The following is a 26,202-nucleotide window of genomic DNA, read 5'->3' as shown; positions in this document are numbered from 1 at the left end:
CTCAGCCATTTTTGTTTTACAGTTAACTAATCTTAATGCTAGCTCCCCTCTTACTCCAGAACACACGCAGAGACACATAGAGATTAATAAAACACACACAGGAGAATAAATGTTCTTTGATTGCTTAAACTAATCTTATATTAGTATTCAAATTCAACTTTTAAGCCTCAGAAGAACCTCTCGAATGTTTTTAACTCCAGAAAACACGGTCAATTGATTTACAATGTTGCCTTTTATATTACTATTTATAAACTCACTCTTCTTCCTTGTAACCGCAACTGACATTTTTCTCTATATTTATGCTTTTCTTTTCCAGTGTGCCCAAAGAAGTGTGAGAAGAGGGCATGCACGGATGAGGGCAAGTGCTGTCACCCCCAGTGCCTGGGCAGCTGCACTGAACCACACAATGATAAGGCATGTGCCGCCTGCCAGCATTACTTTCACGAGGACCGCTGCGTTGAGGCCTGCCCACCGGGCACCTACAAGTTTGAAGGCTGGCGCTGCATCACCATGGACATGTGTGCCCGTGTTCACCTACCCAGCGAGGTCGACTTCGTCATCCACAACGGAGAGTGTATGCCAGAATGCCCGCCCGGATTCACCCGAAATGACACTGAGAGGTACGCCGCCAGAGCTGGATGTAGGGTTGCCTCATTAGACACCAGTGCCAAGAGTGTGTCTTTATGCTTCTGCAGTATTATTAAATTAAAACTATTAAAAAACAATAATTTGAATAAAGCTGAAATAAAATATAAATATTAGATGAAAAATTAGAAAAAACTAAAGGTTTCTCTGGCAATTAACTGAATTAAAACTAATTAAAGTTGAAACAAAAACTAAAGAAAATGACAAAAGTTTGTGTACCTTCTTGAGATATCGATTTTCAACTTAAAAAATAGAGAAATGATAAACTTTTCTTTTTTTTTTTATGAAACGGCAGATCGAGAATTAAGCTTTTGTATTTTTTTCGTTCATGGGTAAATTTTTTGTTTCTTCTTCAATATTTGCTTCTGCTTTAATTAATAGGTTGTGCTGCATGTGGGTGTGACCACATTATAGATAATGAGCTCAGATGGGAAAGACTACCTCTCGTTGGTTTGATATGGATTACATAATCAGAGAATGTTTGTTTTTGATTTAAATGGTTTCATTTAAAAGAAGACATTTCAAGCTTTCTATAGAAATGTTTCGCATATCATATCAGTGGAAAGTAGACACTGAGTTTAGAATATGCTCCTGAAAAAAGTTTGGAGACCGACGTGGCAGAAAGTGCCGGTTTCTTTGTTTTACAAAATCACGGTTTGATGTGAGTGTACACAAAAAAAGTAGGTTACAGTTTCAAATGATCTAGACCCACAGTTTTTTTTATTAGGTTTCAAAAATCAGTGAAATTGACACCTGGCGCATGGAGAAAGGAAGATCACCATTATTTAGGGACTCTTCAAAAACCAAGAGAAGTAGTGGGGAAAGCCAAGGAGAAAACTTTTTTAAAAACTCTGTGGGAAAGCCATCTGGACCCGGGGATTTTCCACTCTGCATCTGTGTAATAGCTTGCAGAATTTCGGTTAGACTAATAGGATCATCTAATTTGGTTTTTGACTTACTACTGATTTAGGGATGTCAAGATTTTCAAAAAAATTATCAATAAGATTAGAATCATTGAGGGAGTTTGAATGATTTAAAGAAGAATACAATTCTTGGGGGTCTGATACAATATTTCCTACTGGGGTTAGGACTTGAGAAATAAAGCTTTTTGCAGTTTGTAGTCTAAGTTGTAATGCAAGTGCTTTACCTGGTTTATCACCAAACTCATAGAAATGGTGTCGAAACTTAAGTAGAAGGTGCTCAGCATGGCTTGTGAGATAGATGATTCAATTCAGATAGCAAAAAAAGCCCTTATTGGTGAGAATAGATTAAATGTTCCTCTTGAACTTCCTCCTCATTTATAAATCCATAATGCTTAAAAGGGAAATACTACCACAGAATCGGTCCTAAACATCAGCTCTGCCTGTTTCTGTAGGTTCAGGTTCCATTATTAACACCAAGTCAAACCTGACTACACTTTCCACAGCCATTGGTCTAAAGCTGCTATTAATGTTGCCATTAGGATGTATGTGCTGTTTTGAAGGGTTAGATTGAGATTTATGATCTTTAATATTCAAAATCCAGGCCTGTTCACTTTCAGGTAGTATGTAACAAGCTGGAACGTGTTTAAACCAGGTAAAGGAGATTGTAATTACCACACCTTGGACTTTACTTAGACACCTGCACTTTTCAAGTAAAATATTAACAAACTTTTCCACATAACTTTTTAGATGCTGAGTCTGTTTTGCCTTTAAATTGACCAGACCTGGTTTTGCCTCACTGCTGATTTAATGATCCTCTTTTCACATAAAACCCAGGTTTTAAGCAGGAACTCTGTTAAGTGCATAAAGCAGTGACCTTGTGTTTGTCAAAAACAAGCCTTAAATATTCTTCATGTTTTGGTGAGACACAATAATCCTGTCACGGTTCAATGGCGTTTGCCTGTTTGGAGTCTGTGTGTGTGGCTGGAACCTGTCCTTGACACTTACTCTCCCTTCTTCTCCCTCTCTCTCCCATCTGCAGTATGTTTTGTAGTGCTTGTGACGGACTGTGCGACAAGGTCTGCGAAACTAAAACAATTGACTCAGTGGATGCTGCTCAGTCCCTGCAGGGCTGCACGGTCATCAAAGGCAACCTGCACATCAACATCCGGCGGGGCAGTAAGTACCCTCACTCTCAACCTTTTCTCCACAAATGACCCTTTTCTGACACAAATGACATGAACATTCCCACTGTCATGGAAAACCTGGAATTATCAAAGAATGTTCAAATTGTGATATCCAACATGGCAATTTTATGATAAAGAGTAAAATATTAGAATTTTTTTATAGTATTTTTTAGTTGCACTCTGTTCATATTTAATCTGCTAGATGTTTAAACATTTTGTATAAAATTATACCATTTTTAATTGGGTTTTCACGCCAAAACATCCCTTTTTTGGTGATAAAAATATATCTAAATTTTTTTTGAAAAGTTTTGTCATTGGTAAAGTCATTGGTACAGTGTTTTTTTTTTTTTTTTTTTACTAAAATTGAGAATTGAGAGAAATTATTTTTTGCAAAAAGTATTTTAGGGCTGTCAAAGTTCACATTAACTTAAAATATTATTATTTTTAACAGTGCTTTGGAACAATATATTTTTTTAATTGAAAATATAAAATCCAAAAACAACATATAGGAGACATTTGTACCCTAAACTTATCATTATTTAAATATTTGTACCTGATACACAAATGAAAATCAATTTAAAATTTATATTATTTGTATAATTATTATTTTAAATGCACAAATGTTTTTAAACCCTTATCCAGTAATCAGGAACGGCAGGAAAGATCATGAAAATCATTGGTCAAATGCTGGTAAACCCTGATTATTGTTTTTATTTTCCTGGGGTGTCATAATGGGACAGTTGCTGCCAGCAGACTCCTGCACTGGTCCTGTTTGGTAAACCCGCACCCGCAGTACTTAACAGAACACACGACCTGTAATCCGACAGCAGCACTGATTTAATTCTGTACCCGACTCGACCCATTTGACATAAAGACCGCGACCCGAACTACGCCCACATTAAATCTACTACATCAGATTGACAAAAAAATATTTATTTTCTCATGTAACACAAGCAATCAAACCAACATTAGCCATTCTGAGTTGATGCATTTAAGAAAAATAGACACGCTGATGTAGACACAAGATGAGAATGTGAATCCGTCGTGTAAACAAATCAAAACTTTTTCCTACATCATGTAAACAATCTGCCCATACAGATGATTAGAGGTCTCCATAGATTATAAGAACAATACGAGCCTTTACTGTCATATAATATCGAGGATATTATAGTGGATTCACTCTGCATTTAAATGTTAAATGTGTCTCTGCAGTGTACATGTGTCCGTTGGTCCTCTTAGCAGCAAAAAAATAAAACTTTTATTCAAATTGCAAATAGATTATATACAGAAAGCGAGCAAAAAGCACTCCCTTAATGACTGAAGATGTCAATCACTTCAGTTGCTGCGCGATTGGCTACAATGCACAGCGCTGAAAATCGCGTTGTAATTAGAAACCTTTGACAGTCTTCAGACTACAGAGCGTAAACACAAATAAGCACAGGACCGTTCCCGACCCGCACCGCAGATGACAACGTAAATAGAGGTTCACCCATCCCCACCCGTGTGCAGGACTCTGGCTGCCACCCATGTATCACTCAGACTGATGAAGTGATGAGTTAGTGCAGACACTGTGTGTCCTTTGGGATTTGGTTTGTGTTGCTCCAGTGTCATATCTCTTTCTCTCTGTCTGTCTGTCTGTCTGTCTCCCCTCTCACACTGTCTATATCTCTCTCTCTCTTTTTCCCCAGATAACATTGCATCAGAGCTGGAGAGTTTCATGGGCCTGATCCAGACAGTCACTGGATATGTAAAGATCAAACACTCTCAAACTCTGGGCTCTCTGTCCTTCCTCAAAAGTTTGCGATACATTCATGGAGAAGAGCTGTCAGAGCAGTAAGACATATAAAACACATAACTATTGTCGTGGCATGTTGATGATTGATTGTGTACAGAACAGAGTTAGCCTGCAAAACAGGTGCTGTGCATATGCTATATGTCTCACTGAACACTAGTTATTTGTTGGCCTGCATAGGACTATCAAGATCAATCGTGTCATCTTGAATGGCAGTTTGACTCCTCTAATGTGGAGATAATTTCAGCCTGAAGCGTGCGTGTTATGTGATCAGTATCTTCATCAGATGAAAAAAAGGACTGCTCTCCGTTAAAATAATACCGGTGTGATTATGTCTGAATGAATCTATTGTTTTATTTTATTTTTTTTGCACCTAAGAGTAGGACTTTGTTGGAAATAGGTCTTTGATTTTTTTTATACACGTTATACCTGTAAGAATGTTATAAAAATGTATTATATTATATATTAATATACTAAGAAATTTAAGATTAGTCTCCCATTGACAACCGTCCAAAAATTATGAGTCAGTAAGTCTATTATGCTCACCAAGGCTGCATTATTCAAATATAAAAACAGTAATATTGTGAAATGTTATTACAATTTAAAACAACTGTTTTCTATTTTAATATATAATGTGATTTAAGAAGCTGAATTTTCAGCAACCATAACTACAGTTTTCCTGTATGATCCTTCAGAAATTATTCTTATATGCTGATTTGCTGCTCAAGAAACATTTCTTATTCATTCCTTATTATTATAATTTCTTATTATTTTGTTAAAAACTGTTTTATAAACAGTAAAACAAAAAGGTTCAAAAGAACAGAATTTATTTGAAACAAGATTTGTAACATTATAAGTCTTTTGTCACTTTTGATTAATCTTGCTGAATAAAAATATGAATTTCTTTAAAAAACAAAAATCTTACTGACCCCAAACTTTTGAAGCGACCAAGCGAGTTAGACCAGCTGGTAGGTGGTTTGTTGCTGGTCAAAAATAATTACCATCTATTATTTTCCAAAACTCAGCTTCTGCACCAGCACGGTAGTCACGTTGCAACATAGTCTCATGTCTGAAACAAAAAGAACATGAATATTTCTTGTAACACTCTGTGTCCTTCACGATTCCCTGATTGCAACACGTGTCTTCAAGGGTTTCCATAGGAACGGGTGAAAGTAATAAAATGTCTGCTCTAATGGAATGTACAGCTCAGCTAATGTACGTATGTTGTTCGTACACAAAGAAGTGTACATTTAACCTCCTGATTAAGCAATTTGATATCATGCACATTCATGTAAGTACTGAAGTATCAAGTATATATATAAATCAATATTTGCTATCTGACTCATTGTCCCTCCCATGATTTTATGGAGGATGTCTGAGGGAGGCTGTGGGAACTCTTCTGTTGTGATCTCACTAGGGTTGAGTTTCATCTTGAGGAATGCTTGTAAGCAGCGCAGGCATTCTCCACGTTCCTGAGGAGTTCAGTGCGACTCAGTCGGGTGCAGCTGTAGAAGTCATCCTAAACCCTTTTCTGAGCCCCGATCTCCGCGTGTGCTTTAATGAAATACAATCTGTGCATGCGCTTCAGTTGTTGTTTTCACACATATCACATTCGTCACGTGAATAACCAGATCCGATCATTCTCATTCCTTTCTTTGCTTAGATTATACTTACTTTAGAAATAATACATTTAGTATTTAATACTTAGTTGTTTCGTTGTGTGTGTGTTTTTCCTACTATAGGATTTATGCATTCTATGCGGTGGACAACCAGAACTTGCAGTACTTGTGGGACTGGAGTCAGCACAATCTGACCATTAGAGCTGGGAAACTCTTCTTTCGCTTCAATCCCAAGCTTTGCATGTCTGAGATCCAGAAAATGTGGGAGAAGACCGGGGTAAAGCAGAAGATGGAAGAGGACGACGTTCGAAGCAATGGAGAGCGAGCAAGTTGTGAGTAGACAAAATACTACTCCGATTCAGCAGTGGCAGAGCACCACATGAAACACTTTAGCTGCTTTTCCACCAGGTTGAAAAGCAGCTAAAGTGTTTCCTGTGGTGCTCTGCCACTGCTGAATCCGCAGTGCCAAAGCTAAAGGAATTTTATTTTAAATTGATATTTTTTAACTCTTTCCCTACCAGTGTTTTTTTTTTTTAAGTTGCCAGCAACCAGCGTTTATGATATTTTTCACAAAAATGTCATGGCCTTCAGAATATTTAGTTTTTTGAATATCTGAACATGCACTATATCAAAAGAAAGAACAGACCCTCTACTTTTATACAAAAAAATCCTGTTTTATTCTAGCTTCATACATTTATTTTTTATTAACACTTGAATGTGGGTAAGTTTCATAAAAAAGTAACACTTTGAGCAAAAAGCTGAGAAAATCACGCGTTTGTCAAAGACTACATGCAGATCGGATTCAGAACGATGATCAAAACATTGATGGAGTAGATTGAGTCTATCAACAACCTAATGCTTGCACAGTCATGAACCTTGTCCTGGGTCGACATTTCATTCAGTAACGGTTGGCAGTTTTGATTGATATGCGGTTTAATGTTGTGATCACGTTATTTTACATATGCATATGATTACATATGATATCGCTTGTTTCTGCATCTTCTTTGCATATATTTTGATCAGGAGATGACATGAGACAACATGTCTTTCTATTTTGTTGTCTTTGCTGACTGCACTCAAGAATAAAGTCTGACTCGTGAACAATTGAGAGGATTCTTTAAAAGAATAACTTAAAAAGTGTCATAATGTCACCGATTCTGTCAGAGCAGTTACTGAATCAAAATTTAATTTTAACCATTTGGTTGTTTTTATGACAGTCTGTAGTTAAAAATACACATTTGCAAAATAGATTTTTGTGATTAATAATCATTTAATGAAAAAAAAAGATTTCTTCATAATTTATTAAATAATTAATCGAAATAATTTCATTATAATTTCATCAATAATTGAAGGACATTGAATTTTAAATTAATCTGTAAATAAAAAAATATCATACCTATATAAAAAAAAAAATTTTATTAGAAATTTTTCACACTTCAAATTATAAAGCCAGGTGGCTTCTGCAAACACATGATTCTAGAGCTTTTCTCAGAACAGTAACTTTTTTGCAATTACTTTAAACCAACTGATGTCAAGATAATTTTTAGTAGATGTAGAGTCAGTTAACAGTCCTCAGAAAGTGTCCAAATACTTTTTATCTTAATTTTGAACAGTATATCTATTGTTTTATTATTTATATAATGCATTGGCATTTGTAAGTGAGGCTTTAATGTCCAAATACTTTTTAAGGCAGTTGAACTGGTTGGTAGATGACAGCATTATCTCTCTACAAAGACATCACTCAAGACTCTTACGTTTACATTTATTCATTTAGCAGGCGCTTTTATCCAAAGCGACTTACAAATGAGAACAATAGAAGCAGTTAAACTAACAATAGGACAACAATATGCAAGTGCTGTGACCCTTCCCAGTTTTTTCATGTAATTTTTATTTATTTTTTTTTTTTTATATAAATGGATATAGAATAGAAGAGAAAGTGTTAGTATTAATGGATCAAGTGCTGCCGAAAAAGATGTGTCTTCAGCCGTTTCTTGAAAATGGCTATGGACTCAGCAGCTCTGGTTGAGTTTGGCAGATCATTCCACCAGCTGGGAACAGTCAAGGTAAAGGTCTGAGAAAGAGATTTTGTGCCTCTTTGAGATGGCACCACAAGACGACGTTCACTTGCAGAGCGCAAGTTTCTGGATGGCACGTAGGTCTGAAGTAATGAGTTCAGGTAAAAGGGTGCAGAGCCAGTGGTTGTTCTGTAGGCAAACGTCAGTGACTTGAATTTGAAGCGAGCGGCAACTGACAACCAGTGCAATTTAGTGAGGAGAGGAGTGTGCTCTCTGCGGCTCGTTGAAGACCACTCTTGCTGCTGCATTCTGGATCAGTTGCAAAGGTTTGACAGTGCAAGCTAGAAGACCAGCCAGGAGAGCATTACACTAGTCCAGTCTGGATAGAACGAGCGCTTGGACAAGGAGTTGTGTAGCATGCTCTGATAGGAAGGGCCTGATCCTCCTAATGTTGTATAAGGCAAATCTGCAGGACCGGGCAGTTCTAGCAATGTGGTCTGTGAAGTTCAATTGATCATCAATCACAACTCCAAGGTTCCTGGCTGACCTTGAAGGAGTAATGGATGACGAACCAAGTTGAATGGAGAAGTTGTGGTAGGGTGACCACCTGCTAATAAGCCCAAGGGGGGACAAGGGGTATGTTTCTGAGGGACAATGTGGGACACTGCTGGCGCGGCAGTGCCCCACTGGCAGACTCACTGATAGTGGTTAACAAATTTCAAGCACATACCACCTTGCATAGTATTAATAATGCCCTATTCTCCTAAAAGTGTAATTTTTGATGTATGCTCATGAATAAGCCAACCAATGTGTATTTTTTTTCTAAATAAAGACTCATAATATTTTGAACATTCAATGAATTGACAGATGTACTTCCACTTAAGATTTACTATTTAATTTTATTTATTTTTCATTACAATTTATTTACTTTAAATAAATTAATAAATTATAATATAAATTTATAGGATTAACAGGAATTGTAGTTGCTCAACACCACAGGAACAGTAAAAAAAAAAAAGTATTTAAAAAAAAATTGAACGATTCACCTCGTATTCCCCTCCCTCCATGTCCGATTGAGAAGGACGTTTTGCAAAGGTCACAAAAAGCCCTCTCGGTATCCCCCTCAACACCTTTCAGCCACAAATATTCATTTCCCCATTCTTGTTTCTTGTACTCACACCTTCTCTTTTTAATTGATGAAGCCTTTGCCTCTCAGACTCAGTCTCTTTCTCGAATTTTTCGAATTGGAAAGCGCGCATCTAAAAGTTCCTTCCTTCCAAGTGTGTCTGGTATGCGCGTGCGTGCGCTGTCATGACAACAACGAAAAAGTTGACAACAACCTAGTCAGCAGTTCAACTGAGGGGTTTGTGTGACAACAATAGCGTGCTGAAATGTCAAGTAATGTTCGTTTGTCTGCTTGGGGCTCGAGTATATAGAGCGACCAACTTTTTTTTGAGCAAGCATAGATTATGCGTGACACGGTCTCAATTTGCGTGACGCGTGAATTGGGCTTCAAACGCTGTGCGTGCACGCGCTATGCGGGACGGGATGTCACCCTAAGTTGTGGTGTAGTGTTTGGTTGGCCAGGACCACAAGCAGTTCTGTCTTTGCAAGGTTTAGTTGAAGGTGGTGGTCCTTCATCCAGCCAGAAATGTCTGTCAGGCAGGCTGAGATGCGAGTAGCTACCGTTGGATCATCAGGCTGGAATGAGAGGTAGAGTTGTGTGTCATCAGTGCAGCAGTGATAGAAAAAGTCATGTTTCTGACTCACTGATCCAAGTGATGACATGTAGGAAGACATGTAGGATCTTAAAAAGCATATTGCTCCCAGGGTGTCCCAGTCATTCTTCTGTACCTGCTCTATTATGTGTTTGACAGATTTCTGCATAGAGCAAATTCGCTTTGAAGAACGATGATAATGGCTTATTCAATGTGGTCGTATTTTTTCCGCAGAACATAATTGCTCTGACTCTAGACTGGTGAGACATTAACAGAAGTGCCTTTTCTAATACCACTTCGATTCCTAGAAGCTCATGAAAGATGGAAAGGCCATGGCACAGTCTTATATTCAAGTTGAAGAACTCTTATGGGTGCTTTTAGTTAAATCTCTCTTATGACCCCTCTTCTAGGTGAGAGTTATATTCTAAAGTTCAAATCCAACCACACTCAGAGTACTCGGATAAAGCTCACTTGGGAGCGATATCGACCACCTGACTACAGAGACCTCATCAGCTTCATCGTGTATTACAAGGAGGCGTAAGTTTCAGACTGCTAGAAGTTACTATTATAGACATATTATTCACATCGAGTTTGTTAGCAGAGTTTGATGAAACATTATGTAAATGTATACTGAAAGCATCTGTGCGCTGTTGTCTCGATGTAGACCATTCCAGAACATCACAGAATTTGACGGACAAGACGGATGTGGTTCTAATAGCTGGAACATGGTGGATGTGGATCTTCCTCCAGAGAAATCAACAGACCCAGGGGTACTTCTGTCCCCTCTTAAACCCTGGACACAATATGCCATCTTTGTGAAAGCCGTTACCCTGGTTGTGGAGGACAAGCATATAATGGGGGCTAAGAGTGAGGTGGTCTACATCCGCACCAATGCATCAGGTTGACTTCACCACTATCCCTCCTATATCCACCTAATATCCAGTATCTAATCTACAATTTGAAGTATTACACCAACTATTATCTTGCTATTCCACAGCGCCATCAATGCCCCTCGATGCCCGCGCATATGCCAACTCCTCCTCATCCCTGATGGTGAAGTGGTCTCCTCCCATCTCTCCCAACGGAAACAAAACATTCTACCTACTCCGTTGGCAGCAGCAGGCAGAAGACCGTGAACTGTTTCATCATAACTACTGCTCTAAAGGTAAGTGTGCACATTTAACGTGCACTTTCGCTTCGTCTAATGTCTACCTCTAAACTTCACCCTTTGGCTCCCTTCAGCTGTTATTTCAGCATTGATATATACAGTAGTCAACATTTAAAGTGGTTCAAAAAAGTTGTCCTAAGACAAGAACGGGTATTGTTCCAAATTCATGTATAACTTTGATGAAAGGTTTTGATCCACTTCAAATGTAAATGAGTGTACATTTATCCCAGTTCCTACATTATTACTTGCCAAACAAATAAATGGATTTGAAAAATTAATTTCAGTTTAAATTATTTATTTTTTGTGAGAAGAAAGAGACTGTTTAGTGAAATGAGACCAAAACCTAGTTCAGCTATGTGGGAAATCGTGTGACTAGGCCCGTTATTATGCCATGGCAGACTTTATCAATCAGATATTAGGTATTTCAGAGAATTGTACAACAACTTTATTTATAAATGTGTGTCATTGTTTTGTAATGCAGAGCTAAAGATCCCCATCCGCATCTCAGCCACGGCTTTGTCGGACATGGAGGGCGACACAAAGCCTACCAAATCAGATGTTAGCGGGGGTGAAAAGGGCTGCTGCCCCTGCCCAAAAACCAAGGAGGACCTAAAGGCGGAAGCTGAAGACCGATCTTATCGCAAAGTCTTTGAGAACTTCCTGCACAACTCCATCTTCACACCCAGGTATGACGCATGCACTGATGGCACTTTCTGAAGCTTTTAGATCGTATCAAGTGGTCAAATGTTTGGTTTAGTGGATTCTTGGATCTCCTGCTATTTGAAAACATTTATACATCCCTGCATGGTACCCACATGCCTAAATCCGGTTTAAATGTTTGATTTTAAAGAAATATTTTTGGTTCACTATTAAAGGGCACCTATTATGACTCTTTTCACAAGATGTAAAATAAGTCTCTGATGTCCCCAGAGTATGTATGTGAAGTTTTAGCTCAAAATACCCAACAGATAATTTTTTACAGCATGTTTAAATTGTAATTTTTTGGGGCTCAGAAAAACGCGCTGTTTTAGTGTGTGCCCTTTAAATGCAAATTAACTGCTGCTGCACGGCACAGGGGGCGGAGCCTAACGAGCTTGCGCTTCAGTCAGGACAATCTCATCTGATAATATCAGAACAGAAACTCTCAGTTGCGGTGTTCATTACGACTCGGAGTCGGACAATAATGCCCACAGAGCCAGAGAATATATGCTGTATGGACATAGAACAGGTATAGTTTAGTTTAATTATGGTTATAACTTATTTGTCATCTGCTTTTATCCACTAATACAAGCCTGCTGTAGCAAAACCCGTCCGAATGATGACCAAAATATACTGACGAGTTCAGTGAAGTTTATTGTACATCACACAAAAGATGAGCGTTAGTTTTACTCCAGAGAATCTCTGTAAGAGCTGAATAAACAGTATAAGAAGTGCGCATTAAAGTCTTATCCATAAACTCTCTCTCTCTCCCTTTCATTATCAACAACATACACAGCGAAGTACACAAAACACTCGTTACAACTAACAATAAACAAATATACACACCTTTTCAGTGGGTGCTAAATAAACTGGTAAACCTTATATCCGTAAAGTGACTCGAAGAGCTGTCATAAAGAGCGCGCTCGTACTTTCATTTCTTCAGTGTCCAGTCACGTTAGGCCTGTTGGTCCGGAGAGTGTAAGCTTGATCACAAACAGTACAGATCCATCCTTGTGTAACAACGGGAGTAAATGAAGACTGCTATGTTCATTCTTACATCCATCAACAACACACCTCAATCGCTTAGGAGACATTCTTGTCTACAGCTGCTCAAGCGTCGAACAATGGCGGACTCTGTGTCCAGCTCACTCAGGGCGGGTCTGGGCTCAAACTGAAGTGTCACTCTACAGTCGTGGGAGGGGCCTGCTCAATTCTACGTCACATTGCGCCGAATCTGAGAACAGCTCATTCTGAGACAGTGCTTATGATTTATTGAGATTGTAAAAAAAACACTGAGTGGATTTTTATCATTCTAGGGTGGTTTTGCTCATAGATATCATATAAAGGCTAGATGGCTCGTCCGCGCTGCTGGCCAATGGAGCTCGACATCCGCACACGGCGGCCATCTTACGACAGGGTGCTCGCTCACTCATAACATGGTGCATGTACTTTTAAATAACCATAACTTGCTCAATTTTCTACCGATTTTCAAACGGTTTGGTTTGTTATAAACGTCAGAGATGTAGCTATTATACTGCATACATATGAATAATTATGTTCAAAATGTTTAAGCATTCAGAATTATAGCCACGTTAATAACGTTTGTAAGAAACCAAACCGTTTGTAAATCCGTCCAGATTTCAGCGAGATAAGAGGATTTGTGTGCGTGCTGCTCACTCACCTTAATTCACAGAGCCCTGTCCTAAGATGGCCGCCGGTGATGCCGGAAGTGACTCCGCCTTGAGCCATCTAGCCTTTATATGATATCTATGGTTTTGCTCACACACTGCCAACACACATTTATGTTCAAACACCATGTAAAAGTGAATTTTGCATAATAGGTGCCCTTAAAGTTGAATCAACACTTGCAAAATATTACCACACAAGACAACATTTAAAGTGCCCCTATTATGGATTTTTGAAAATTACCTTTAATGAAGTGTGTAACATAGCTCTAAGTGAATGAAAACATCCTTCAAAGTTTTAAATCTGAAAGTGCACCATAGTTATTGTCTTTCAAACGTAAGAGTCGACTCTGAGTCAATGAAGTGAATCGTTTTTCAAACGAGTCATAAGCCGTTTCGTTGTGACGTCAAGACGAAACATTAGCATATTGCCCGCCCACTTATTGCGCGCACAGACACCAGGGAAAACTTGAAAACCCTCAAACACTGCAGCTCATTCCTGTGGATACTGGACAGCATCATGTCGAGAAGACGCTGTGCTCTACAATGTGAAGGAAAAGACAGTTTTTTTTCCATTGCCCAGGGCAATTAAAATTCATCTTTACCATGATACCACAGCAGTATAATCCTAAACTTTAGCTGTGTTCCCTTTATTTTACTGACGACTGCTTTTCAAATCTCGGAGTTCAATGCAGGATTCGCAAACCGCTTGCTCTTGAAAGATGGTGTTCAAAATACGTAGTTTTGACTTTTATATTGTGTAGGTCTCCTGCTAACTGGCTAACTCACATTATTACTGTCTTACTGAAATACTTATGCTAATAAGTTGTGGGCCATTATTACCTAAAACTGTGTCTATAAATGCAGATAGTCTGTCATTCTCACTACTTTGAGGAAAGATTAAGCATGGAGCAAGATTTGTTTTACCAACGTTTGTTACATCAATCATTCACACTAGAGCTCGGCTAATGTATGCACTGTTATTGATACAGTTTCCACGTTCAACGCAATAAATTAGAAACATATTCGGTAAATATGTACAAGTAAAATAATCGGTTTGTTGATGGACATGCACTTGTTAATGCTGATGGTGAGGAATTACAGTTGCAACATCTCATAATGTACCTCAAACTGAGTATCGTATCACTGAGAAAAGTCCTGCTCGAGTTGTCCTTGCGATGGAGGTTCGGGTTGAATAAGTAGTTCTTCCAATGATTCATTATTGGACTCGCGCTTGGATTGATATGGTGAAATCAACGTCATTGTTCGCTACTGTGTTTAATTCACGCATAATAGCATAATAGGGGCACTTTAAAGAAAAATCTAGGTTGAAGTGAAACACTTCACATTTTAGTGTGAAAAATTAGCTTACCAACCTTACTAAAGTTCAGTTTTACAACTTTTATGCCATGACTACATAACGCCTAAAATCATAAATTGACCGTACAAATGTCACTTAACGGCTCAAATACAAGAAGTTCAACAGAAAAAATTTGTATTCAAATGAATTCATATTAATTACATTAAAATTAATTTTAAATTAATTTAAAAAAATATATATTATAAGATTCACACTTCCGCTTTTGAATCCTCAAAAAATGAGCCCCATTCACTGTCATTGTAAGTGCCTTACAGTGAATTTTGCTGTTTTTAAAGAAAACGAGAGCCGAGTTGAAAGTGTTTTTTTGGTAATACACAAAAATGCTTTAAGACATTTTTGTTGACTTTTGTATGACAAACAATTTTTGTACTGCGTTGACTTTTGCCAGTTGATGTCCAATGTGAAATCTGGGTCCTGATGGAAAACTACTGTTCTAGCGTACTGCAAAGGTTAGGTGAACCCTTGGTAGGAACAGAGGCTGGGTTACTCCCAGCACTTTCTGCCACAGTTTACAACAGTGGTCTGAAGCCCTTAATTTTTTCAGTCTTCCTGGAGAGCGTATATCAAAGCGGGTCTGAGCTCATGGTCTTGAGGCGGCTTGATTTCATAGAATCAAAACCAGAATTTTGGAGGCCCAGACCAAAGCCTAATTATTTCGACATGGGGCTGACAAGATCAGAACAAGAGGTTTTGGAAAGGGGTAGGTGCCAGCAGCGGAGGCTGGAGCAGAATCAGATGGTGAGGGGGGAAAGGTACGGCTCTGAGAACTCCAGGCCTGTGCGGCCACGTTGTTTGTTGCTGGGGCGACGGTGGCGGTTGCATATTAAGACTACAGCAGGCTGTAATTTGGGATGCACAAACAGACGCAGACTGGATTAATGAGACTGGAAAGCAGCCGCTGGCTCAGGGCTCGCTCCATGTTAGGCTTTTGTTTGCTGAAACGAGGAGTGACGTCTGCATTGTGTTATCTGTTTACCTTGCTTGTGGCGTCGGATGTTTTCTTGTCTCATGCAGGCGAAGAATGGCACACAGGAACCTGTTCAGGTTTACTTAGACGCACATGCTTTGAGACTTTCCGAGGGTTCGTTCAGGACATCTGCAATCAGGCTTTTTTGTGGGTTGTTTATTTGGTTGCAAACGTGTGTGTGTTTTGGGGTGGGCCAGGCCGGGGTTTTGAGTCATGAGTATTGATGCACAAATCGATGTCGCCAAACATCTTCTACCACTTAGTTTCCCCAAACGTCTGCTTTTGGAGCCTTATTTTCATCAAGGTAATGGTTTGCGGTTCACTCATGGACGGCGTGATGCACCGTCAACCCGTCTCTCCATCTCTAATCGATTGAAAACAGACTTTCTAAATGTAAATATGCTTTCCCTCAGTAACAGGATGCTCGTGAGGCATCATTTTCTCCATCACTGATGACTTTTTATTTCCATCTTGACCCCAGCAGCCCTAGGGTGTCCGTTTTGAGCCCCCTCACTCTGTTTGCATTTGAAATCGGGGAGACAGATTTGTCACTGTCCGTCCCCATTGAGCACACCTCATTACTGACATCAAGACTTAAGGAAAAGGCCTCTGAAACTGGTCGAGTCTGAGAAAAACAGGAGATGCTCAACACTTGAATGAAGCGGATATGTTTTTCCATTCAATGGTCGTCTCCCTTTTCTCTTCCTCTCGCCTGCTCACTCTCCCTCCTTCCTCAGACGCGTTCTTTGTTTCCTTTGGAGTGTCCGGCTCCTAGGAAATGTACAGCAAACCTATGTGGAATGTTAATGAATTCCAAAGGAAGAGGAGGTGTGGACGTGTCATCTCCCCTTGCAAACTCCTCCTCAGCTGATCGGCCCTGTAAAGAATGCCTGTGTCATTCTTGAGCCCTGTGGTTCAGCAAAAACTTGAGTTTGCGCCAGGGGATGTGAGGTGTTGCCTATGCATCAATAGGTGACTGACACCTAAGCCTTTCTGCCTGGGAAAAGGAAAGACTGGATGTGCTGCTATCAGTGTTGCCATTACGCCTTCTGTTTGAGGTTTGCTGGTGTAAAATCTTCCCTCAGGACCCTGTGCTTCTACATGTCTGTTTCATTATTGCTACAAGCCTGACCTTTTCCTAGTCAACGGTCTGTGCCAAAAGCAATTAGGTTAAAATTAGCAGTTATGGCCATAGACAAGAGGCAGATCCTATTCGTGTTCAAGCCTAATTGGGTTAAAGGTTGCTGAAGAGTATTTTATACATGTACTTAAAACACATCAGGGTTTTCTTTGCACTTGATCAGTTGTTGTCAGCGAACTAGGTGTTGATGTGATGCTAGCGTGACAATATGATTTAATCTTCTACAGTAAACACCCTCAAGGGAGATCTGAATCCCTAGTTAGTGAGTATTAAATAGTGTCCAATTGCTTCCAAAATCCCTTATCATAAATCATGGAGTGCTATTCACTGGAAGTGACATGGAATGTGGCTAGGGTTGATTTGATTGTTCCTCCCTACAGCATTCTGTGTTGGCTTTTATTAAAAGTTTCCACTCACACACATAAAGCAAACACACACAAAGATGTTCTCTCATTACTGTCATTCCTCAGTTGATTAATTTGAACTGGCAGAATAAGGCTTATAGTAATGTTTAAACTTTTGTAATCATCAGTGGGTAAAGTTCATAATTGCTTGTAAATTTGCTTCTTGAAGACTGTTGAATAGGACACTCATTGCGTGTCGCTATGTCAGTCTGGAAAAACACCTTCTGTTGCACCTATGGAGCAAAACACTTTTCTTTTTTTGCAAATGCAACAGGATATTTTGTATAGCAAACCCAAATTTGTCCCAGTTTAGGGACAGCACATCAATTAAAGAATCAGGTGATGAAGTTGGCGGTACACTGAGAGAAAAAGTCTTAACTCTTCTGGTAATTGGCCAAGCAGCCGCAGTTCAATACATCAGTCTATTCAATTCCCAAACTGTTTTTGACAAAAGCTGAAAACTTGTGTTGTCTTGTGTCGTCTCCACTTATTGTCTGTCAGTCTTTGTGTCTGACACTTTTAGCACTTTCCTCTCTTGTATTTTGGCACTCTGGGGTTTCCCTCATGTCCATCTCAAACCATCCTGTCTTTCTCATCTGTGATGGATCGTATTGTTTGGTCTGACTATTGAATCTTTACAGAGATCCTGAGCGAGCAAATCGTTACGTGTCTCCTAAAAGTGGCTCTAGGTAAGGTTGTGGCCCTGGCCTAGTCCTATTTGTGAAGTGGCAGCTGGTCAGTTGGCGTCTGGTAAGCTCTTGTGGTTGCTGCTGACTGCATGTCCTTAGTGGCGGCAGGGTTGACCTGTAGCCAGTGCCTTAGTTTGCTTATCGCCTCATGCACTGTCTCTACCGTCAGAGGCGAAGTCGTCATATCATTATTATGGATGTTCTATGTTTGTTCCAAATATGCCTTCCCATTTCATTTTCTCATCTGCAAAAATGTTTATTGTATGTGTATTGCTTAATTTGCAAGTATATATTTTTTAGTAAGCAATGACAGTGCATATGAATGCTTCATGAATAGACTTTTGTTTTATATCTGGACATGAAGGAGAATCAGAAAGAGAGGAAAGGGTCAGGGTAGAAACAAGAGAGTTAGCAGTTCTTGGATCCCAGCTCTCATTTCATTTTAAAACTACCAAATTTTCAAGAGGGATCAGTTCCAGCCTAGCTGGATGGATACATAGCAGTCATAAGAATTTAAAATATCTCATTATTCAGGATGATAAATGATGGATAAGATCCAGAAGACAAAAGGAGAGCTCTGTAGGCTGTAGAGTAATGCAACTATCCTCAGTGTTACTAAGAGACCTGTTAGTAGGCCATTAGAGAATTAGGCTTTCACGTTAAAGGAAGTGGTGTGTGTTGTAGAGTAATTGTGCGCAGTAATTGGCTTTTATGCTTTTAAACCAGTGAAGACTCTGCTGACAAAGGCTGACTGCACTATATCTTTCTATTATTTCTTACTGTTATTTTCTACTTCATTTCCTTTTCCTCTTTACTTTTGTCACCTTTATTTTCTTGCCCCTCTTACTGTCATTTTTTATTTTCTTTCCTACCTTTTTCCATATTTTCCTTTCCTAATCTCATTTACTGCTCCCTTCCCTTTTCATCTTTCATTTTTCTGCTTCTGTTATTTTCCCATTTCCTTTCCTTTTCATTGTCATAGACTACTTCCCTTTTCCTCTTTTCTGTCCTTTTCATTTATTTTTTCCCATTTTCTTTCCTTTCTTCATTCCTTTTTTCTGTTTCCTATCCTTTTCCTTTCCTTTCTTCCTATATTTCCTTTGCTTTTCCTTCTCCTGTTCATTCCTCTCCTGTCATCCTCATCTCTAACACTTTTATTCCATGTCTCAGACCTCCAGACAGGAAGCGTCGAGACCTGTTCGGAGTGGCCAATGGCACACTGCTCCAAGGTGCAATCAGGAACATCACAGGACTGGAGAGTAACATCACTGACCCAGAGCTGCAGGAGAAAGAGTATCCTTTCTCCGAAGGCAAAACCCATGCAGAGTTCATGGAGATTTCCAACCTGCAGCCCTTCACTGTGTACCGCATCGACATCCACGCTTGTAACTACAAGGTCCACCGTTGCAGTGCTGCGGCTTTTGTATTCTCTAGAACCAAACCAGCAGGTCAGTAAAACCAACAAACCAAACTTGTGCACAAATGACTGCATATCCAGGCCAACAAAATATAAAAATTCCAGTAATTCTCCACTGTGCCTACAGCATGACTTGTTAACAGAAATTAAAACTGAAATGCAATTGAAATCTTATTGAATTACTGTAAGAGAGCACTGGCCTTGAACACGATTATGTTCTTCTCCAGACAAAGCGGATGATATTCCAGGCACTGTAATTCAGGAGAGGGATGAGAAAGTCGAAGGCACAGTGCTGCTGCGGTGGCCTGAACCTCATCACCCTAATGGACTGATCCTCATGTACGAGATCAAATATCGTCTGGGAACTGAGGTTAGTGTGACAACTAACTCATACACCATTAAGAAATAGTTCAAAACTGCAGCCAAGGCCACAAACCGACTGTGTATGTGTGTGTGTGTGTGTTTCAGCCTGAGAAGCATGAGTGTGTGTCACGGCAGCAGTACAGAGTGCTGAGAGGAGCTCAGCTTAGCAATTTGGCCTCTGGAAATTATTCCACCCGGGTCAGAGCCACTTCTCTGTCTGGGAATGGGTCTTGGACTGAACCAGTGTCCTTCTATGTGCCACCACCTAAAAGTAAGGAATGCATCTATGATTTAATTTTTAGGAAGAATGTAGAGAGACCTGTTTCTGTAATGTTTCAAAGTTTTTAATTCTGTTTGAATATCCTTCTCTTTTACAGTAAATTATGGTAATGCATTCTATCTGGCCATCATCATCCCTGTTGTAGTGCTATTTTTGCTCACTGCAGTGATCAGCGTTGTCATCTTTGTCACCAAAAAGAGGTTGATGCCCCATTTATTCAAAAATAGAATTTATTTTAACTTCCCGTGTCCAGTACTGTTTTTCATTTTTTTTTTTTTTTTTTATGTATGTTTGCTTTCAGGAATAGTGACAGGTTAGGAAACGGTGTGCTCTATGCTTCTGTAAACCCTGAATATTTCAGTCCTTTTGAAAGTGAGTATTATGGTTTCAAAACAGGTCGTCTTTAAGTGTTGCACTGCTTTTTAGAAAACTCGCAAGAAAATTTGTCATTTTCCATTAAAAAAATGCTATAACATTAACACAAATAATAATTTCATAATTAGAAACAAAATTGAGATTTGTTAAAAACAAACAAAAAAACTTTTTAAATATATTATTTTATTTCCTAGTAAATTAGCAATCCATATTACTTGAATTATTTGTCACAGCCATAATTAATTGTCAAATCATGAAATCATCATTAAAGTTTCATGATGATTTCATGATTAGACAATTAATTATAATTGTCCAATTGCCTCATTATCTGGGTTTGCCCAAACAATACTGTATGTTACACTGCACTCCTTGTTTAAATGTGCTGACTCTTATTTCTGCAACCTCAGTGTATGTACCAGATGAATGGGAAGTGGCTCGGGAGAAAATCACAATGTGTCGTGAGCTGGGTCAGGGCTCCTTTGGTATGGTGTATGAGGGCATCGCAAAGGGCGTTGTCAAAGATGAACCTGAGACCAGAGTAGCCATCAAGACTGTAAATGAATCCGCCAGTATGCGTGAACGCATCGAGTTCCTGAACGAAGCTTCAGTTATGAAGGAGTTCAACTGTCACCATGTGGTAAGAAAGAGGGCACAATCTCATCAAGCAGTTGGTTTTGCCAACAACAACAACAACAATTTTTTTTATGTATTAAGTGTTATCATTTCTGTGCCACCAAACAAATGGCAAAAATAATGATGCTTTTTAAACAGGTTGCTCAGACACAGGTTTCTCAGTGTTTTCATAGTGACTGTGTTATTTCAGTTCTTTTTTTCTTTGTACCCTGATTGGTTTAGGTGCGACTTCTGGGTGTGGTTTCGCAAGGCCAGCCCACTCTAGTTATAATGGAGCTGATGACACGGGGCGATCTGAAGAGCTACTTGCGTTCTCTTCGTTCAAAAGAGGTATGGAAACATCCTGTCATATCTGCCTGCACAAACATCCTCCCCACAAATCCTCCCCAAAATTGTTATCCCATAATTGATCTCTATACTTCTTTTTAGCTTATTAGGGGTTCAAGCACGAAGTGCTGAAACCCTATTGTAATTGTACTGATTTTTATTATTATTAGGGGTTCAAGCACGAAGTGCTGAAACCCTATTGTAATTGTCCTGATTTTTATTATTATTTTTCTTCTGCCGTAAAACGCATCGTGCAGCCCAAACCGTAAGAGCTGGAACCTTGAAACTTTGCCAGATGGTAGTACAAAAATCGAGGAGAGGTTATCAAATTATGACCCCGATTGGCCCATAGGTGGCGCTATAGCAACCAAAAGCGCGAAACTGCTCAGAACTCCTAGACCGTATGTCGTAGACTCAAGTGTCTTATATCATTGGAAAGCTGGACGCCTGACGAACAAAACGTATATCTCCGATTTCATTTCCGCCATGATAGATTTTCCGCCATTTTGAATTTTGTCAAAAACCTACTTTTGCGAACTAGTCCCTGGTTTTTCGCCCGATCGGAACCAAACCAGTGCAGAAATGTTCTCTAGAAACTGAAGATCAATAATTATCGAAAAAAAGTCGAAATTTCGATTCACGGACGCTAAGGGGCGCCAAAACGTACGTTGTGGGAGGGGCCTATTTTACTAAAATGGCTATAACTCCAGAAGTAAATGAGGTATCTTCACCAAACTCGGTACACATATGTATGAGCTCAATATGAGGTAACAGTAAAAAAATCGCGGCGATTTGCCACATGGTGGCGCTATAATATGAAAAAAACATAAAACAGGCTTTAACCACCTGACCGTTAGTCCGATTGACTTGAAAATTGGTATGCCGTGTCTTGGTCCAAGGTGTCATGTATGTGTATGAGGACATTGGCGTATCTAAAAAAACATGGCCGCCATCGGCCAATGAAGTTTGAGCACCTATTAGACAAGGTTAACGGAGGCCGATCGGAACGAAACTCGGTGGGCATGTTCTACTCATGGCCCTAGAGCATACCTGTCAACCCTCCCGTTTTTCCCGGGATTCTCCCGTATTTTACATTGCTATCCCGCTATCATCCCGTTTAAATATTTTCCCGTATTTCTCCCGTATTTGTAATCTTTCTATAATTTTTTTTAAAAAATCCCAAAGGGCGCAAACCAGTTAAGCGGAAATCCCGCCCTGCAGCTAATTTCATTGGTTAAGGTTACAATGACGGGTAGGTTTAGGGGTCAGTGTTTGGTGTAGGCAATCAGTACTGTGATTCACATGACCAATAAAATCTTTAGAATCGGCTGCAGGGCGGGATTTCCACTGAAGTAGTTTGGGGGAAAAAATCGCGCAAAGATCAGCAGCATCCGAGGATGGATGAACATGAGAGAGATGGCATTAACACACGCAATTATGTCAAAATGTCCGTTTTGTCGAGTATCCTCATAAGAACAGTCTGAGCAGTCTATTAGTTAAAAAAAAAAAAAGTCGTAAATGAAAGTAAAGAGTTGTGAGAGAATGAGACGCGTGTAAGATCCGTCAGCGACTGTTTTTAAAGAGACAGTAGCCAATAAAGCTTTCTGTCAGTAAAGTTAATCAAAGAACAAAGGTAACAGAGAAAAGCACTCACTGCTCTTGACTAAAGATCTTTTTTTTACTTTAATAAGGATTAATCTATGTACAATTTAAATTGTATGCAGTGCAAACTGTTTTATAACTTCAATTTCTGTATATTTTTCCTACCTGTTAGACAAATATTTAAAATATACTGTTTTATGTTTTTCTACATTAATTTGGAGATTAATTGTGAAATTATTACATTATAAAATGTAAGTTTTTTTAATGGCAATTAATCGTGATTAATTAATGTAGTTAATTGTTGCAATTGATAAAAATAAATAAAGAAACATGAATAAGTCTTAGGCCTATGTTTATTTTAATTGGATAGTATGTATGTATTTATTTATGTTAATATCTGCGCAATTAACGTCTATTTAGCCTGCCTCTGCCATCCCCATCCCCCCCGCCATTCCCCCAAACCCCCCCCCCCACCCCCCACCCCCGCGCGTTCAGATTTCCCGTATTTTGGTATCCAAATGTTGACAGGTATGCCCTAGAGGTCTGTAAGAGTTTTGAAAGAAATCGGCCACTAGTTGGCGCTAACGAGATTTATGGCTCTGTAATCACGTGGTGTTACACTTATTGTCACAAAATGGATACCATTTGATAGATCTCCTCTTGTTGAACAACTTTGCCTCAAGAACCATTGCTGTCAATCAAACCGTTCATTAAATATTCGTAATTATGTTAAAAACCTACTTTTGCGAACTAGTCCTAGGTTTTTCGCCCGATCGGAACCAAACCAGTCTAGGACAATTCTATGGACTCTCTAGGTCAATAATTATCAAAAAAAAGTTGAACTTTTGCATTTTTCGCATGGCTAACAGGGTCATTTAGAAAATGGGCGTGGTAAAATGCACTCAAAAGCCTATAAATCCTAAACGAAAACTCAGAACTTCACGAAAATTGATGAGCATATGTGTCATAACCTGCTTAAGAAGCATGGAAAATTTTATGGAGAGCGGACCATAGTTGGCGCTATAACTGTTAAAACGCTTTAAAACCATATATTTCCTATGGTAAATTGCCTGTATTTGCTGTAAATGGTGTCTTCTATCTTTTATCATATAATGTTCATATCATAATGTTCAAAACCAGTGCAGCACAATTCTCTGAACTCTCTAGATCAATAATTATCAGAAAAAAAGTTTAACTTCTTCAAAAGGTGATTTTATATGAATATAATGACATATTAAGCCAATAAGTGGTATTTTACTGCCCCCTGCTGTCATTTCATCATACTACTCCCTAATATTGTTATAAAATTCATATTTAGACTTTATAAAATCATTATTTTAACATTTACAATCACATTTTGTCAAAACTCATCTATTGAGTATTACTATTGACAATTGTGTTACACTGAGATATGGAAATGGACGAAAGTAAATGAATGAAATGAAACGAAAGTATAACGGCATTTAAGCCACGCCCCCGAATACAAATTCATTCATAACTCGAAAACGGAAAGTCGTTGCGCGCTCAAATTTTGATGGTGAGGACCTCTCCGGGCTCTTGATCGAAACGTGTCGTCGCGGGCCTCGGGAGCGCGCCCCCCGCGCATCGCGAATCCGCGGGACCCCCGATTTTGAACGGCCATTACTCCCGACCCAGACCACCCCGAACATTGTGTGAGAGCTCGTTGGAAAGGGCGCGTCCTTGGCTAGCTTCGATTCAAATGTGGTGTTATTTGCCCTGGGCATTCCAGAGATAATAGCCCGAACAGATATGCCTTATAACAGTCATAACTCCCAGCCCCAATCGCCCAAAAACACCTTGATGGTCTCATTCAACAGGGCTCCTCAAGCACTATCTATGCTCTGAGTTTCAGAATTTTTCGCCTTTTGGTTCCTGAGATATAAGTAAAAAAACAAATTCCCATTCATTCATTCAAACACTTCAACTGTAAAATGTAAGCTATAATACCACTGTTGTCCACTAGAGGGAGCAGCAGGATTACGCATGATCTTTTAATTCGCTTCAGTATTGGGAAATAAACAAATGCTTTAAGAAGCAATCTTTTTTATTATGATGTTTTTTTTTTTTATTATGATATTTGTATATATTTTATTTTTTTATTATGATTATGAACGGTTTGATTGACATTAGTGATTCTTGAGGCAAAGTTGTTCAAGATGAGGAGATGAAGATATTTTCACAATATCACATCCTAAAAACATTGAAAACATATTTGTCTTTGTGTGTGTGTGTGTGTGTGTGTGTGTGTGTGTGTGTGTGTGTGTGTGTGTGTGTGTGTGTGTGTGTGTGTGTGTGTGTGGATGTGTTTGTGTCTGTGTGTGTGTCTGTGTGTGTAAGCATGCTTAATGGAAAGAACATGGAGAAACTGCTTTGTTTTACTGGTGGATAAAAAAGTCTTTCAAATGAAAGTGAGTCAATTAGTGGTCTTCTACTATGGAAGCAGGACATTCTACTTAATAAAATATTTTCATCTGTGCTTTTGCATTAGTTTTTGGACTATATAAAATTACTTGCATGAAAATCACCTATTATAACACAGTCATGTTTTGTCAAAGTTTATCACTTCATTTTTACTGAGTTCTCAGTTTGAACAATTCTGCCTCTCAGTAATTAATTTGAAATCTGAAAATGGTGTTATACAGAGGAGATTTGCAATTATCATTTTGTTACCTATCTTTTATTTTAAATATCTACATCTACAACAAAATGTGTGTGCATGTGTGTGTTCAAGCATGGTTAGTGTATTAAGTATTATTGTTTAAGTATTATTGTTTTCATTTACATTTTAACCACCAGAAGAAGAACACTCATTGGTTCATTCTGCTCACTAAAATATTATTTTTCATTTTTTTTTGAAATTTTTCAATATTTTCCATTTGAAATATTGTTTAAACTTAATAAAATCATTAAAATAACATTTCAAATAATATTTTGTCTGTTTATAAATCCCACAGACTCACATTGGCTGCAATACTAATGTTTTTGTAAAACACAGACCTGATAGTCTAATCTGTGTGTATTGTGCATATATTATTGATATTATTACTATTGCAAATCATGTTATTGTAACTCATATCTTAATAGAATATTATTTGTAATTTTAATTCTTTATTTCTTAATTGTTTTTTTATGATTACTACAGATATTATCACCA

General features: G+C 38.7%; 1 protein-coding gene across 1 annotated transcript in view; it reads left to right on the top strand.

The window, feature by feature from the left end:
- igf1ra (insulin-like growth factor 1a receptor) overlaps positions 1–26,202 on the top strand; it is a 110,106-nt gene that overhangs the window by 64,742 nt on the left and 19,162 nt on the right. Inside the window, exons 3-17 of the mRNA XM_081372386.1 lie at positions 317–620; positions 2,608–2,744; positions 4,441–4,585; positions 6,287–6,495; positions 10,307–10,433; positions 10,561–10,796; positions 10,894–11,061; positions 11,546–11,750; positions 19,201–19,478; positions 19,675–19,817; positions 19,916–20,081; positions 20,188–20,290; positions 20,392–20,462; positions 20,873–21,102; positions 21,321–21,428. Coding sequence (XP_081228512.1) covers positions 317–620; positions 2,608–2,744; positions 4,441–4,585; positions 6,287–6,495; positions 10,307–10,433; positions 10,561–10,796; positions 10,894–11,061; positions 11,546–11,750; positions 19,201–19,478; positions 19,675–19,817; positions 19,916–20,081; positions 20,188–20,290; positions 20,392–20,462; positions 20,873–21,102; positions 21,321–21,428 — 2,630 coding nt within the window. The remainder of the gene's footprint in view (positions 1–316; positions 621–2,607; positions 2,745–4,440; positions 4,586–6,286; positions 6,496–10,306; positions 10,434–10,560; positions 10,797–10,893; positions 11,062–11,545; positions 11,751–19,200; positions 19,479–19,674; positions 19,818–19,915; positions 20,082–20,187; positions 20,291–20,391; positions 20,463–20,872; positions 21,103–21,320; positions 21,429–26,202) is intronic.

This window comes from Scardinius erythrophthalmus (assembly GCF_964197995.2).
Source record: "Scardinius erythrophthalmus genome assembly, chromosome: 8".
NCBI classification, from domain to species: Eukaryota; Metazoa; Chordata; class Actinopteri; order Cypriniformes; family Leuciscidae; genus Scardinius; species Scardinius erythrophthalmus.
This window is presented reverse-complemented; position numbering and strand designations above follow the sequence as displayed.